We start from the raw sequence: 16401 nt of genomic DNA, 5'->3' as shown, positions 1-16401 counted from the left end.
CTCTGCCACCAACTTGGAGATGTTGCTGGCAAGTCCTTTCCCCTAGGGATCTTGGGTTTCCCCATCCACCTAGTTATAATGTATAAATCAGACACTGAAACTGGGGGCTCCGCAGTGAGGAGGAGGAGATGGTAGAAAACATTCAACACAACACACTGGTTTCAGCTCCCACAAGTAAATGATGAGGCAAGACAGCAATTCTGGACTTTGATTATGTAATAAAGCTTTGCCAAACACTAAAGACAAAAAGAACAGCAGTAACTGTAAACTTTTATTAATGGAAAATGGAATGCTTCATTAACAGAAACTTTTTAAAAGAAATGGTATGAACAAAAACACATTTATTACAAAAAAAACCCAAGTGAGTTCACATTGTATTGAGCTACAATATGGCGGCAGAGTTTTAAAAAAAAAGATCCACAAGTCCAAGGGAACCCTGGCTAAAAGAATTCAATACTGCCGCCACCTAACACCAAAACAACAAGTTACTACTTAATATCTGCGGGTGAAGTGAGGGTGACTGCCTCTGCTGGCTCTGTCCTGTCCTCCAAATCCTCTGCCTTGCATTGCACCACCCTGCATCACGTGGCCCTGGGAGTTTCCACCTTGCGCAAAGCCGCCACGCCTAGGAACAAATTCAAACTGTTTTCCTTGAAGTGTTTTTTAAAAAGTTTTCATTGCAACATTGTTCAGTACGATTCTGCAGCATTTACATCTCTCTTGATTTTTTTCCCCTCTTGATCAGATGCACCAGATGAGAAAAGCACTACAAACACATACTGAATTCCAGGAAACTGAAGAATGTTATTTGCTTAAGTTGGAAATATCTGATTTGTTTTCAAAACATTCAACCAATCAAGTTGAACTAACATGCAAAAGAGAGATTGTGTGTTTAAAAGGGAGAGCAAGTGAAGAAGCAGGAACAAATCAACTACCGTCGGACAAAACTTCTTACCCCGACATTCCTCCCCGATTCACCATATGGCCTGGTCCTGAGTGACCAGACATGCCTCTCTCACCACCTAGAAAATAAGGAAAAAGTTTTCAAATGCTTGAATATAATGTAAAGATAATTTTGTTTTGAGATTCCCATGGACTTCATGTAAGAGAAAGAATAAAAAGGATCTGGATCACATTAAGGATTCTCCAACTGAAAAGTTTCACAGTACACTGGTCCCATACCTTGCCACCTCTCATGATCTCGGCCCATCATTCCTCCATCCACGTTGCCCTGCCAAGAACGATCCTGATGTTCCTCTATCCTTTGGGTATGATCTCCCCATTCACGGCCACCCCTTTACCAATAAATAAATAAGCACATGATCAAATAAAATTACTTAGATGCTATTTTGGTTATCATATAACTAGCTGTTTTCTACAGTATTTAATAACTCCTCTAACTGAAAAGGAGTTTAACTGTAACATGTTTGAAAGTGGCCAAAGTTTTAGATGCTCTGTCACTCCATCATCCCCTCTCTCAGAGTATCAGTCTTTTCCCTTTATTAAAGGAGCAGGACTAGATAAAACGAATAAGGTTCTCACCAACAAATGCTACTTAAAATTATGTCAAAATAAGATTGGCAAATTGTGTTGTAAACCCTATTCTACTTTAAAGATGTCCAGTTTTCAGAGGCCCTTCCTGTCTGTCTCACTGTTATTAGGAAAACACACCAACATGAAAAGGTATCTTGAGAACTTTATAACTGCCCCTGTGTAATATGGTAAATTAAGAGTATGAAGTCACAGAGAATCTTTCAACTACATGTAATTATAACAGACATGTTTCAGCCTTTGGTCATAATAAAATAGCACTATTTTAAAATCTGTGAATATATCCTTATTTTTTAAGTTATCTAATGATTTCCTTGATTAAATCAGAATAGACAGGATAACTTACACCAACTTATCACCAATATCAGACTGATATTGAACCATGCTAACTCTGCTACTAAACAATATTTTCTTAATTGTTGCAATAGAGCAAAATCAGTCATCAGGACTCAAGTTCCAAACTTGGATGAAAAATTTCAAGTCAGAAGGACTTTAGAGATATTCCTGCCATCATTTTATGGATATGGGAAATACTAGAATGTTTTCTGGTAATCAAATATTTCAGTATTTTTCTTTTCAGAGTCAAGAAAAGGCAACATTGAGTTATTGCCTTCTATGTGCCAAGCACTCTGCTAAGGGCTAGGGGATACCATGAAAGGTTCAGTCAAATGGGGAAGAAAACATACAATTATGTATAAACACACACATATGTATATATGTACAAAATATTTATTTTTTTGAATGAATGAATAACCAGGAAATGAGGGTGAGATGAAGGGCAGCCAGTGAAAATACTCTGGTCTTATGCAGATGGCATGTCTTATGCAAGGCCAGCAAGGAAGCCAGAGTAGTCACTGGATCACAAGGTACATGGAGACTAAGAACTCACTGAAGGGCAGCTAGGTAGTACAGAGGATAGAGAATCAGGCATGGAGTCAGGAGGTCCTGGGTTCAAAGCTGGCCTCAGCCACTTCCTTGCTGTGTGACCCTGAACAAGTCACTTAACCCCCATTGCCTAGTCCTTGCCACTTTTCTGTCTTAAAGACAGAGATATGGGTTGTTGTTTTTTTTTTAAGAACTCATGGGTAACTTTAGAGAGCACAGTTTCAGTGAAATGATGGAAATTGAAGTCAGACTGCACAGTTAAGAAGAAATTGAAAGGGTTAAGCAGTAAAGACACAGAGAGTGTGACTATCTTTTTCTCAAGGGGTGGAGCCATATAAGGGAGCAGAGATGTAATCTATTTCTGATTCCCTTAATCTAATATCTTAGAGTTATTTTCATGTTTGTCTCTCTCAGACTGTGAGATCCTTGAGGATTTGATCTATTTTTTTGCTAGTCTTTGAATACTCAGCACTTAGTACAATGCCTGATAGAAAGTTTTCACTTTATGTAAATTTGCATCATGCAAATGTGACTATGTAAAGAATTCTACTGAGGGAAAGAAGTGCAGGAAGAAGGGGCCACATAAGAGTGGGAAAGAAGAGGCGATAGCTCAAGGTCTTCCATTTCCCAAAAGAAATTATAGCTCAAGGTCTTCCATTTCCCAAGAGAAATTAAGAAGGGAAAAAAGATGTAACAAAACCATGGAATTTAGAGAAAAGTATGCTCACAATCTGTTCCCAATTTTCATGGAGTTGACAAAGATGAAATGTTCAAAGAAGTGATGATAAGATTGTAAAATTAGCACATGACCTGGAGCTGGAAGTAGATGAGAATGACATGGAGAAGTTTTATAGAGAAGAAGCGTCAAATGAGAATATGACTGAGCTGCTAGCTGCAAAGGCTGCAGAAGTAAAGGAAGCTTTGGAACCTAAGATCAAATCGAAGAGTTCAGGAGTAAACAGTTGGCAGCAGCACTTCATCATCTGAGTGAATGTCTTCTAGTTTTGTAAAGATTAAAACTAGTTGAGGAGAATATTGCTTGCTATCATCAGATAAGGGGGGGGGGGAACAAGCCACTGTCGAAATCTTTTGATAGTTTCATTAAAAAAAAAAAGCGATAAAAGCTAGATAGAGTGTGACTGGGCGGGGAACACCTACATTAACTTTATTTACTTCTGTGTATTCCTTTCATTCACAATTCTGTAATTATCATGGCATTAGTACTTAATATGTCTACATGTAACTACATTTTCTGGCTTGCATAAAGTTATTATTCCAGGTATGCCTTTGTTATTATCAGCTAAATGAAATGGGCAGGTAGAAGCATTATTTAAAAATCACTTTATACTGAGGTCTATGGAACGAACAGTCCATTATCGTACAGCAAGAACTGTAAATGCTTGACTAACTTCTCCAGGATCAGTTACTAAATTGAAGCAGGATTTGAAGTCCTCAGATCCCAAATATGAAGTTCTTCCTATTGCAATGAGGTTAAAAACAGAGTGGGAGGTGTGGAACTCTGTTACTTGTCATGGGATTTTACATCAAAACAGTTGAGAAGAATTGAAACGCTAGATTATTCTAATAAAGTGTGATGAACAAGTCAGATGGGTAGAAGTGTTGAAAAGGGAACTAGACACGGAATCAGAAGACCTGGGTTCAAATGGAAGCTGGCATAACCCTGGGCAAATCACTTAACATCCGTGAGACTCAATTTCCTCCTCTGCAAAGGATACAGTGTTTATACCACTTGTTTCACAGGCTTCTTGTGAAGTAAACATTTTGTAATCTGGTAAGTGCTAAAGAAATGTGAGCTATAAGTTTTTCATCATCATCGAAAAAATAGTTAAAATTATGTTCAGTGCATTCTATTCTGAAAAGTTGGCAGGTATATATTTATTTTAATTTCCATCAAAAAGTAGCTAAAATAAACTTAGTAAGTTTTCAGTAGGATTCTTGTCTAGAATGCCAAATGCATGATACTTACTAGGTACCCTTGTCTTTCCTTTGAAGATGGGAATTATCCTGTGATAAACTGCTCTGAACATATCAGGCAGTTAAAAAAAAAAGAGCCAAAACTCGGTAAACTCCCAGATTTCCAAACCAAAAGCAAGTAGGTCTGGATGCTTCCTATTTTAACATTTTCCTAGGCAAAATAGCACCACTAAATTATTAAGAGGACTAGAATAGCTGTTAAAACTATGTGAAGATTTATGCAAGACTATCTGAGGCATTTATGTAATTTTTCTCCTTAACATTACTAACCTGGGTGGTGGAGGAGGTAGCCCCCTTCCCTCACTCATTCTCTTGTCAGAACCATAGCCTCCCCACCCATCTCGTGAGTCACGTCCATGGCGCTCTGGTCCTCCATGGCGATCATCTGCATAGTGCTGAAAGTTAGAGGAGTAACATAATAATGCTCTCTTTTTCATTAGATTGCTAAGTAACACTGATGCAGAACAAAAAATGGACCCTTCTAATTCACATTTATGCCATGCTTTTAATTTTGAAAAGCTATCTGTGATGACAATCCTATAAGCTATGGTAGTGCAAGAAGAAGAAATTGCGAGTCAAAAAGGTGAACAAACTTGCCCAAAGTCATAACAGCTAGTAAGTATCAGAGACAGGATTTAAATCTTAATCTAAATTCAGCCCTTTTCTAGTTAAAAAGCACTGCTGGGGCACTTCATTTGTGTTGGTGATTCTATATTTAGATACTTCAAAGTTAGGCTTTACTGAACACATTTATAACTGACATTTGTTAAGATATAGCTAAAATTTAGCTAAAAAAAAAAAATTTCATTAACATTCCACTTCAAACATTAGTTTGAACACTTTTTAAAAAACAAACAGGTCCCAAAGAGTGTGAATGAATTCTATTAAGGGTCACATGTATTCAAATTTGTACTATTCAAAGTTAAATTATGTAAAATATGATCACTGGTTTCAAACCTTTGGAAATATGCATCATGAATTCAAATAATAAACTACTTCACTGAGTTCGTTTTTTCATACAAATAGGGATCTGGCTATAATCTCTCACTATGATCCTGGACTCCTAATTATTTTTTCTTTTGAAGATAACACCTGAAACAAGATGCTCTTCAGGTCCCTCTCCCTCATCTCCTTTTCTCTTGCTTGATCACTCCAGGCTAGCCACAAGGATGTTACCCTACTTCTAAAACATACCTATTACTGGCCTTTCAGCTAGGTGATGCAGTAGATGTTGGACCTGGATTCAAATCTTACCTCAGACATTCAACTAGCTTTTGTAACCCTGGGCAAATCACTTATCTCTTAGCCTCAGTTTTCTCATTTGTAATCATTTATAGTAATAGCATCAATCTCACAGAATTGTTATGAGGGTCGAATGAGATATTATTTGTAAAGTATTTAGCATGGTGCCTGGTACTTAAAAACACTAGTTTTCCTTTCTTTTTAGCTAACTGGTAAAACTTATTTCTGTTCTGCTAAATACGCCTATTTAATAATTACAGCCTCCACAGAACCAAGTAACTACATATGATTTTTAATAAAATGATGTTCACATATAAAAACATAAAATTAAAATTATTTGCTAAGGTAGCACCTTTCTACCTTTAAATGGAAAAAAGCTGACACATTATGAGGATAAAAAAAAAATACATCAGGACCTGAATCACTCTGATTTCCAACCAATATAAAGAATTTTGGTTAAAATAGCCATTCCTATTAAAATGCCACCAACTCCTTGAAAGAAAACCATTTTTTCAGGTAATAAAGATAGTTGTGGAAATGAAAACTATTAACATCATGATTACGAATCATGGCTCTGGAAAATAGTTAAGACAAACCAAAGGAAGAAATGAACCAAATCTCTTATATGCCTTCCTGGATCTATCAAGCTAACCCACTCTGGACATCTTCCGGCATTCCATACTCCTATACATTCTAGATCACCTGACCTCCAGAGACCATGTTATGTGGGGCTTAAATTCAATCACTCACCTCTGGCCCTGTACTGTTCAAGACTGTCTATGTCTAGAGCAGTGATTCCCAAAGTGGGCGCTACCGCCCCCTGGTGGGTGCTGTAGCAATCCAGGGGAGCAGTGATGGCCACACTTTTTTTGTATTATATTCTATTCTGAGTTCAATAAATAGTTTCATAATTTTCAGGGGGCGCTAAGTAATATTTTTTCTAGAAAGGGGGCAGTAGGCCAAAAAAGTTTGGGAACCACTGGTTTAGAGTGAGGATCAAACTCACATAGGACACATTATCTGCTTAGAGTCAGGATAAGAAAGCAGAGGTGTCAAAAATGAGGCCCACAGGCCTGCAGCACTCCAGAGTGCACCCTAAACCAAATTAAAATTTAACTGGGAAAGATTTAGCAAAATAAATATACAATAAAATCAGCTAAATTACATTTTAAAACTAACTCAACATGTGGCGCACAGGGATCCTTACATACAAATTGGTTCTCATTTCTATTTTGGTTTACTGCAGTAGAGGATTGGTCTTGAAGCCAAGAAGATCTGAATTCAAATCCCACCTGACACTAGCCATATGACCCTGCAAGTATTACTTAACTTCTCTGGGACTCTGGGACTGGAATTGGGACAAAGGGTTGAGATTCTGTGACTTCTAAAATCTACTTTTATTTATGATCCTATAGGACCTTCTAATAAAGTATTCACTTGGCCTTTACTATACCATCACATTACTGTTAATTTGCTCACAAATGCATCTTTTCTCCATAATACTAAACTTCTTCAAGAAATCATGCCATACTTTTTTTGTAAATGCTCCTTTAAAGCCATATCTAGAATGTCAAGTGGCAGCCACTTGTCTGTAAGTACTTATTTTTAAAAATGATATCTCATTGATTCTTTTTGGTTCTCTATAGTTAATCAAAAAGAAAGAGAAATAACTCACATTTCTATAGCACTTTATGATTTACCAAGTACTCCCCGCCCCCAACTTTCCCACAATTCAATGAGGGGTATAGAACAAGTATTATCATCCCTATTGTCTACGTAATCCCCAAAGGAGTGAAGAAACTTGTCCAAGGTCACAGAGATAATGAATGCCAGAGTCTGGCCTCAAACCCAGGTCTCGTGATCTCAAATCAATGGCTCTCTGCTGCCATACCCACCCTGTCACTCATTCTGCCAGACCTGATTAGCATGTAAGAATTATTAATCAGGAGGAGCTCAAATATAAAAGTTACTTTAACTACCATGAAGAGTGAATGTGTTAGGAGATCGAGTTTAACTCACCTGCCCATCTCTTTCTCCCATCACTGACCTTGAACCTTCCCTCCTGGGAAACAAAAACAATTATTAAAATACCAAAGGGTAGTTCCTTCTATAATTCTCATATAGTACAATTCAAATTTCTGAAGTGAAATCTAACACTATTTCCACACAAAGAAATTTTTTTAACTGATCCAAAAGAATATACAACCCAAAACCATTTTTCCAGGGAGAAAAATGAAGTGACTTTTAAAGCTTAGATATCCTTGCAAAAATCTTCCACAACCAATTCCCTCTATTCAAATCTCTAAGATGAACCTCACACCACTGAGACAGAACTTTGATCATTTCTGGTGTGGTTACAGGGAACAAAAAATAGCACAGATAAATAATCCACAGATGCTCTAAAACTTCTGATTTTATCTAACAAGTCCAGTTTTCATAAAAAATATGTTCCCAGCTAACAATAATAATGAAATTAACTACTTTTATAATTCACCTTTCACCTCTTTTCTATCTTCCTCTGGCAGAAAAGCTAATAAGTACTGAAATGACCAAAAGACAGGGAACTAAAAATAGAGTTATAATTCGTAAAATGAAAAATTTGGTACTAATGCTACAAAGCAGGCACATTCCCTGTTTAACACAAAGATAGACTTATTTGGCCAATCTCCCAAAACTAAGATTCTAATGAAAAATGAAATATACTCTGCCCCCTGTATTTCATTTTCTTTGTTAGATCTGTGGTGTATCTGTGCAAGACAAATGCTTGATGTTTTAAATTAAAATATGAAAGGCTAAAAAAAAAAAAAAAACGGAGCCGCTATGGAAGAATGAAATGGCATAGGTAAATGTGGGTGACTCGAATACAAATTTTAGTAGGCTTAATGTTTTCTGAAAACATTTTTTATGGACTAATGAGCCTAATAGAAAATATTAAAATGCCAGGGCAAGAACTTGGTTTGTATGAAAAGAGCACTGGACTACTGAGTCAAGAGTCCTGGATTCTGGTAATTTTAACTAACTGCCTATACTCAAGGAAAGAACAATTTTGGGGGGGGCCTAAGCTTTTATAAAATGAGGTGGTTTTTCCTTCAAGTTTGAAACTATGGTGCTGTAAGTGTTCTCAGAAATTCCTACATGCCATCTAAATTTGTTCTTCATTGTAGTTGAGGAGGGATCCCAGATTCAATGGGCCAAAATTCTTGGTTAATGTGTTCCAAAAGTAAAGCACAATTGCAAGCAACTATTTTACAATTATATCTACGTTCCATTCAGATGATGAGTATCTTCTGATATCTAAATGCATAAGCCGACATTTCTGAACACGAAGAGAATGAGAAGGGCTACCTGTCCACCGAATGGTCCTGATATCGGCTCCGTTCTCTGTGATCAAAATCATGAAAACGATCCTGTCGGCTAAACTCAGACCGGTATCTGTCATCCAAAGCAGCTCGTTTTCCTTCTGGCCAATATGAATCATCTCGTCTGTTGTATAACAACATCCCACCACCCCAAAAGAAAATTAATGAAAAAGAAAACAGGGAGGAAAAAAACACTCTCTTTAGGCCAAGTCTCGTTTAAAAAGTCCTGCAGGGCTAATCTCTGTACTTCAATCATTATCATTTTGATCTGATAAATTAAAATCCCTCAAAACTGCCAAAAGGCATACTGGCATTCTAATTTGACAATCTCAAGAAAAAGACTGCTGTGAGCTAATTGTATCAAGACAGTTAATAACTTGATTCCTGCATGTGTTCCAACAAGAATGTAATGAAATATTTGATTCTCCTGGAATGATATTTTAAGTATAACTTTCTACTTTGAATATCAACCTACCCTAAATACAGACTCCCACCCCACCAGTTTCCTATAAAACCAAGGGAATAAGAGGAGGTAATACAGATTAGGACACTATCCAATTAATTTTTGGTTAATTTTATAGGAAAACTAGATTCATAGCTAGTGGGTTAATAATTACCAATTTGGTGCCAATGATACATTGAAGAACAATAAACTTACTTCTAAATCCACAGGCAAGATTCTTTAATACCCTTACTCATCTCCCTCTTCAGCAGTATAAAGGATGTACTGGACTGAGGCTACCAAAGCAATTTAGGCATAATTGATATTTAGGAGTTTTTCCAAGCCAAATACCTTAACAAGTAATGGAAATGGAGAAACTTCCTAGTATAAGCAATATTTTTATATTGGCCTATTCTTCAAGTATTCAAGAGTAAAGTCTCCTTGGCAACCACTTTGCAAGTAAACTTTGTCTAGTTTTAAAAGGATCAGTTAAAACCTCTTCAGAAAGTATCAACTGCCCAGTATACTTACAGAGAGCTCAATCCAAAAAAAAAAAAAAAAAAAAAAAAAAAATGCGTTTTGTGGCAAATACAGTTTTAAATCTCTAAGGGGTTACTGATGTGTTCCAACCAATGTATCAAGATGGCATGCTGATGCATTTCTATTATTGCAGTTCTCCCACTTTTCAAATAGATTCCTACTATATAATGAATAGGATTTCCTCAAAGACCACTTTCCTCCAAGGAACAACCAAAAGGCTATAGCTTCCAGGCTTCAGTGGATAGCTGGGTCTCTCATAGTCATCTTTGTATTCCTAGCACCTTAAAAACAGCAATGGTACTTTAAAAAGTTTGCTGAAGTCTTTCCCCAACTCTTCCAAACTCTTTTTACTTACTCCGCCTATACACCCTTTCAAATGAAGGTGCTTCTGAGTAAGAAAGCAGAAGCAGGAGGGAAATGAAAGCTAGCGGCCTGAAAGATGTACAAGCTAGGACATGAGGGGCACAATCCAACCATCCAACAACAACAGCTGCTCCCTTTACCTTGAATCTACATCATAAGGTCTTCTCAGAGCAGGCCGTCGCTCCTGTTCATAGCGTAACTGCTCCTGCTGGCGCCGAAGCTCCTCTCTCTCCCTATGGATCCGTTCCTGTTCTTTTCTCCTTTCTTGCTCTACCCGAATTCTCTCCCTTTCTAGTCTCTCCCTCTCCATTCGCTCTCGTTCAAGACGCTGCCTCTGACATTCAAGTCGCACACGTTCCCGCTGCAGCCTGGCTTTCTCTTTCCGTTCTCGGAAAGCATCAATGCGCTGCTCCCGTTCCCGTTGCTCTCGTTCTCTGCTTAAACACAGATATTTCTAAATGGGAACTCTCCTCATTAAGTTCACAATTTTAGTAGACCAAATCTTTCCATAAGGGATAACCTCATTACCCAACTGTTAATTAACATGCAAAGTAAACATTCTTTCTCCAAAAATAAAGAGGTAAAAAAGGTTTTTAACAATGACTCCTTGTCCTATTCAACCAGTCACATGGTAGCAATATCTTCATACTCATTTGCCCTATGTTGATCCACATTGTGTGGAAAAAAAATTAACAGAAAAAATGTTTAATGTTACTGAATAAGCTTAAAGGTAGGATGAAAGAGAGGAAACCTACAATAAAGCACTAGAAAATTAATTTCTAAGTCAAAACAATTATTTTTGGAAGAGGTACAAGGCTGTAAAGATAATCTTTTGGGCAGCTAAGTGGTTCAGTGGATAGAGCCAGGTCTAGAGATGGAAGGCCCGGGATTCGAATCTGATCTCAGACATTTCATAGTTGTGTGATCCTAGGCATGTCATTTAGCCTAGCCCTTACTTAGTATTGATTATAAGATAGAAGGTATGGGTTTAAAAAAAAGGGAGAGAAAATCTGTTATCAGTTTAAAGTATACCTAAAGTCTTTTGTTTCATGAAATGATAATTAAAAATATAACCGAAGGCGGGGTAGGAAGCCTAGATCCTGAGATGGTGTGATAATCAAGTTAGAAAATATCTTGCCTCACTCTTAAATTTAGGGTCTTTTAATGAAGCAGGGGAATTTTTGAGTAGTAAAAACTTTAATGTAGACATTTTAAATGGCATTAATCTGTCTCCTTCCTACAGTACAATGAAACTATGACTACTTAAATCATTACCTTTTATTTATTTGAGAGCAGCTTCTGCATTAGTATTTAGATCCTGCCCAAATCAGGGCCATTAAACAGTAAGCTCAAGGGCAGAGGCTGTTTTACCTTTGTCTAGAGTATGTCTAGAGCATAGCACTAGTACTTAGTCTGGAACACAAGACAGTGCTTAATAAGTGCTTGCTGACTTGGCTAAGGACCATTTCATTTGCCCTATGTTGGAAGTACCAATTCAACCAAGTAATATCCACTTGAAGTGATAGACCAAGTTCCAACTTCTTCATGAAGATACTCTTTCAAGATTTATTTACATCTGCCTTCTTCTATCAGATGAAAATGTGGAAAATTAAGAAGCTGGTATTGAGCATAATAGGATGCCTTGAGAAATAGTAAATTCCTCCTTACTGGAGGCAGAATAAACACTGGATTCCCACTTGTTAGTCATGCTATTGGAGGGACTGTTGCTTAGGTACTGGATGGAAAAGACAGCCTCTGAGAGAATTGGGGATGTGCTAATGTATTTGTGTATATCTTAAAATGAAAATGAAGTCTCTCTCCAAATACTGATGAGAAAAAAAACTGTAATAACATTCCAAAAGACAGGGAAACTTATTTGGGGCTTTCTACTCACCTCCGCCTTTCAGTTTCTCTGATTTCTCGTTCTCGCTGCCTTTGCCTTTCCCGTTCCCGCTGTTCTTTGATTTTATCAAATGACAAAATGTCTCTCTTTTCTTTGCTTTCTGATTTTCGATCCTGACTCTTAGAGCTCTGTTTATCAAAGTTTTAAAAAAATTAATCTTAAAAGTGTAATTATAGCAAATATTCAGCGAAAATAAAATATCCATATTTAAATCATACTAAGATCCTCTGTCCCATTTGACTTATATGAAGTATCATGATCCCTGAATAAGAAAACAGTTTAAAGATGAAAGTGTAAATATAATATAAATCTAAGGAGTTTAACTGAGTACATGCAGCTGCCTGAAGGCAATCCAGTCCACTAATTAAGTAAATAAGTTTCAGATAATGCCTTTCACTTACATATATAAAGTCAGGCCTTCAAAATTCAAAAGGCAAAAAAATAAAAATAAATTCAGGAATGTCAGAAAGCTCACGTGCAATCAATATTTTCCTTCCACCAACATTTTTGAAACAAAAAACTTTTTTAATTCAATAGAAAATTAGTTTCTAAAAAAGCAGCTACCTCAATACATAGAATATGTCTGGGAAAAAGAACTATTATGCCTTAGGGGACAGAAAATTAAACTAATTCTGATTACTAGGTAATTTAATTTTTCACTATCAATTATTCAGACACATGGGCAAAAATGTATTAAGAAGAAACCCCAACATTGCTTTATGCAAATAGCCTTTTTAAAGAGGCAAAGAATAGGAAAGAGTGACTTCAATAAATCCTGCCATTCCTGACAATCTATGAAAAATTGAAGCTCATCAATTTATGAGAATTAGCTAAGAAAAAGTACAGCTCTCCTGCCTAACTTAAGACATTCTAGATACAATGAGCAAAGGTGTTTTGTTTTTTAAAAGGTTACAGCTGCCTTCATGAAAAAAAATAAAACATACTACTATGTTGAATATCTATCTGTGTATAGAACACAAGATCACAGGAAATGCAGCACACCATCTGATAGTATGGAAGACAACTTTAAAAATGGGTTCTAGTTTACTTCCTGGTTAATTTAATAAAGCTTTATTAAATTAACCAAAAAAATTTATATTGCTATTAAATTAACCAATTAGTAAAACTTACCTTTTAACTTGGAAAGTCTGTGCCTTTCCCTTGCAATGGTGAGCTGTATTTCCTGTGTCAATTTACTTCACAGAAGGAGGTGTGGTCTGATGAAGTATCAGCAAAATGGGGGCAGATATTTTGAAAACATGTTTTAGATCTTAATTTTGTGTACGTACATAAAATTTTAGCTAAAGAGAAGATGTACTGGGATGATCTATACTTGTTGAATGATTTATATAACAGCTTAGCAAGTGGAACTGGAATACTGCATTAAGAATATGAAAGGTTATAGTTAAAAAGGAATCTTCATGATGTTCTGACACTTCAGGACCACCAATGGTTTAACTTTCACTAATGAAGGAATGTACTAAATAACTGTGTTGCCTTATAATCTCCCCCTAAGATGAAATCTAAGGCCTTTCTAATTTCTATTTTCTCCTCTTTCCCTCCAAAAGATAAAACTCAGATTTCTTTAGATGAACATACTGAAAGATCTCTTTCATATGTCAACCCATCAATGCTGGAAATTTCAAACACATTATACACAAAACCAACAAACAAGCTTACCCTCATCCCTCCTCCAGGATATAAAATGTAAAAGTCCCTTAGGGAGCTCTTATTTACAAGATCAAATAGTAATTTTAATAATGTAAATCGACTGTTTTTACATGCTCTTCAGAGAGAAACTAGACCCCAGATACTGAATCTTATACACAATACTTACTCGATCTTTAGACCTGGTTGTGGTTTTCACACTGATGACAGGTTCCCCTTTAGACTTGTCCATTACTACTGTCCGTTCTGTCCCTCTGCTTCCTTCAAAAAATAACAGATGACAAAACTACATTAGTTGTCTTGCAACTTTTTACAACTTAGTATTCAATCCTCAAAGTTTTGCTTCAAATGCTTAACTTCAACATTAAAAACAGTTAACAGAACATTACAAGATATAAGATGAGTCATTCAGATTATATTAAATTTAAAAGTTTTTGTACAAAGCCAAGTACCCAAGATTAGAAGGAAAACATCAAATTTGAAAAAAAAATTATAACAAATTTCTCTGACAAAGGTCTCATTTCTCAAATATACAGAGAACAAGACAAATTTATAAGAATATAAGCCATTCTCCAATTGACAAATAGGATATGAACAGTAGTTTTCAGATGAAAAAAATCAAAACTATCAATAATCATGAGAAAAAATGTTCTAAATCACTCTTTACTAGAGAACATACAAATTAAAACAACTCTGAGGTAAAGGAATAAATGTTGGGGGGGATATGGCAAAATTGGGACATTAATGCATTATTGGTAGAATTGTGAACTGATCCAACCATTCTGGAGAGCAAACTGGAACTATGTCCAAAGGGCTATAAAGTAGTGCATATACCCTTTGATCCAGTAATAACCATTATTAGGTCTGTATCCCAAAGAGATTAAAAAAAAAAAAGAGGAAAGGACCTATTCGTACAAAAATATTTATAGCAACCCTTTTTGTGGTAGCAAAGAATTGGAAATTATGAGGATGTCCATCAAATTGGAAATGGCTGAGCAAATTGTGGTATATGACTGTGATGGAAGAAATGATGTTATAAGAAATGAAGAACGGGATTATTTCAGAAAAAGCTAGAGGGGCAGCTGGGTAATTCAGTGGATTGAGAGTCAGGCTCTAAAGACAGGAGGTCCTAGGTTCAAATCCAGCCTCAGACACTTCCCAGCTGTGTGACCCTGGGTAAGTCACTTGACCATTGCCCACCCTTACCACTCGTCCACCAAGGAGCCAATACACAGAAGTTGTGGGTTAAAAAAAAAATGTTAAAAAAAAAAAGAAAAGAAAAAGCTAGAAAGAACTGCATGCATTGATGCAGAGTGAAATAAGCAGAACCAGAAGAGCATTGTACGTAGTAACAGCAATGCTATGGGATGATCAACTGGGAAAGATTTACGAACTCTCAGAATAAAACGATCCATAACAATTTTGAGGGACTTGTGAGAAAGAACGCATTCCCACCTCAAGAGAAAGAACTGTTGAGGTTAGAATGCAGACCAAAACATACTATTTTTCACTTTATTTTTTATTTGGGGGTTTTGGCTTTATGACTACTCTCATACAACAAGGAACAATATGGAAATAGGTTTTGCATGATAATTCATGTATAAACCAGATCAAATTGCTTACCATCTTTGGGAGGGGGGAGGGAAGGGAGAAAGGGAAAAAATCTGGATTTTACAACTTCAGAAAACTTATATGGAAAATTGTTGTTACATGTAATTTAGTAAAACAAAATCTTTTAAAAAAAGAAAAAGGAAAAGTTTAAAAATTTTTGTCATTTCAAATTCTCATCCAACATTTTCTATTTTTTAGTAGAAATGTTCAGACTAGCACACGTCAAACTTTGAAATTAAGATTTCATGTTCTGAATCTCAAAAAAGAGCTGATTGTAAATTGATTTTTTTAAACCCTGCAACCATATTTAAGAATTTAAGTTCCTCTAGCAAGATGATCTGTACCTTTGCATATACATACATAGGTATACTCTGTGGATTCATACTACCTATCGCAATGTCATAGAAGAATCCAGGATGACAAAAAAAATTTTATTTTTATCCCTCCTACACATTTTAAGACTACAGTATCTCAGCCTAAGTTCTCTAAATCAATGCACTGCTGTTGCCCAGCACAGAGGGACAAAGTGCAATTGATTATGTTCTTTTCCTCAATATTTATCTTGGGATACCAAATGCTTAAAACCTGTTTTCTTTATCTAAAGTAAAACAATCAAACTCTACCTTCCACAGGTTACTTTCTTGATTAAATTTATATAATACTTGTCTTAAAAACTTGTATGGTACTAGACTGCATCTCAGATAAATTATCACAAACATTTAGTTAGAATCCAGAATGTAATAATGTGCAAAAAATTCCAATGCTTCTAAAGCAAGGTTGGTTTTGATGTACTATAGAATTTCATTCATATGCATACACTGTGATAATGAGATTAAGTCTAT

The 16401-nt window shown here is 36.1% G+C and overlaps 1 protein-coding gene across 8 annotated transcripts in view; it reads right to left on the bottom strand.

Moving 5' to 3' along the window:
- Positions 1-251: 251 nt before the first annotated feature.
- The window catches only part of SAFB2 (scaffold attachment factor B2), a 38906-nt gene continuing 22756 nt past the window's right edge, over positions 252-16401 (bottom strand). For 3 of the 8 annotated variants that reach the window (XM_044670907.1, XM_044670889.1, XM_044670939.1), the window contains 9 exons: positions 14118-14209; positions 12272-12408; positions 10518-10814; positions 9019-9156; positions 7693-7735; positions 4702-4826; positions 1183-1295; positions 956-1022; positions 252-625 (listed from right to left, as the gene is read on the bottom strand). In XM_044670907.1, coding sequence (XP_044526842.1) covers positions 493-625; positions 956-1022; positions 1183-1295; positions 4702-4826; positions 7693-7735; positions 9019-9156; positions 10518-10814; positions 12272-12408; positions 14118-14209 — 1145 coding nt within the window. In that variant the 3' untranslated portion in view covers positions 252-492. Of the gene's footprint in view, positions 626-955; positions 1023-1182; positions 1296-4701; positions 4827-7692; positions 7736-9018; positions 9157-10517; positions 10815-12271; positions 12409-14117; positions 14210-16401 lie in introns of those variants that run through there. The other 5 variants (XM_044670915.1, XM_044670923.1, XM_044670931.1 and 2 more) reach the window with 5 other exon arrangements.

The sequence above is a fragment of the Gracilinanus agilis genome, chromosome 1 (genome assembly GCF_016433145.1).
Source record: "Gracilinanus agilis isolate LMUSP501 chromosome 1, AgileGrace, whole genome shotgun sequence".
Lineage (NCBI taxonomy): Eukaryota > Metazoa > Chordata > Mammalia > Didelphimorphia > Didelphidae > Gracilinanus > Gracilinanus agilis.
This window is presented reverse-complemented; position numbering and strand designations above follow the sequence as displayed.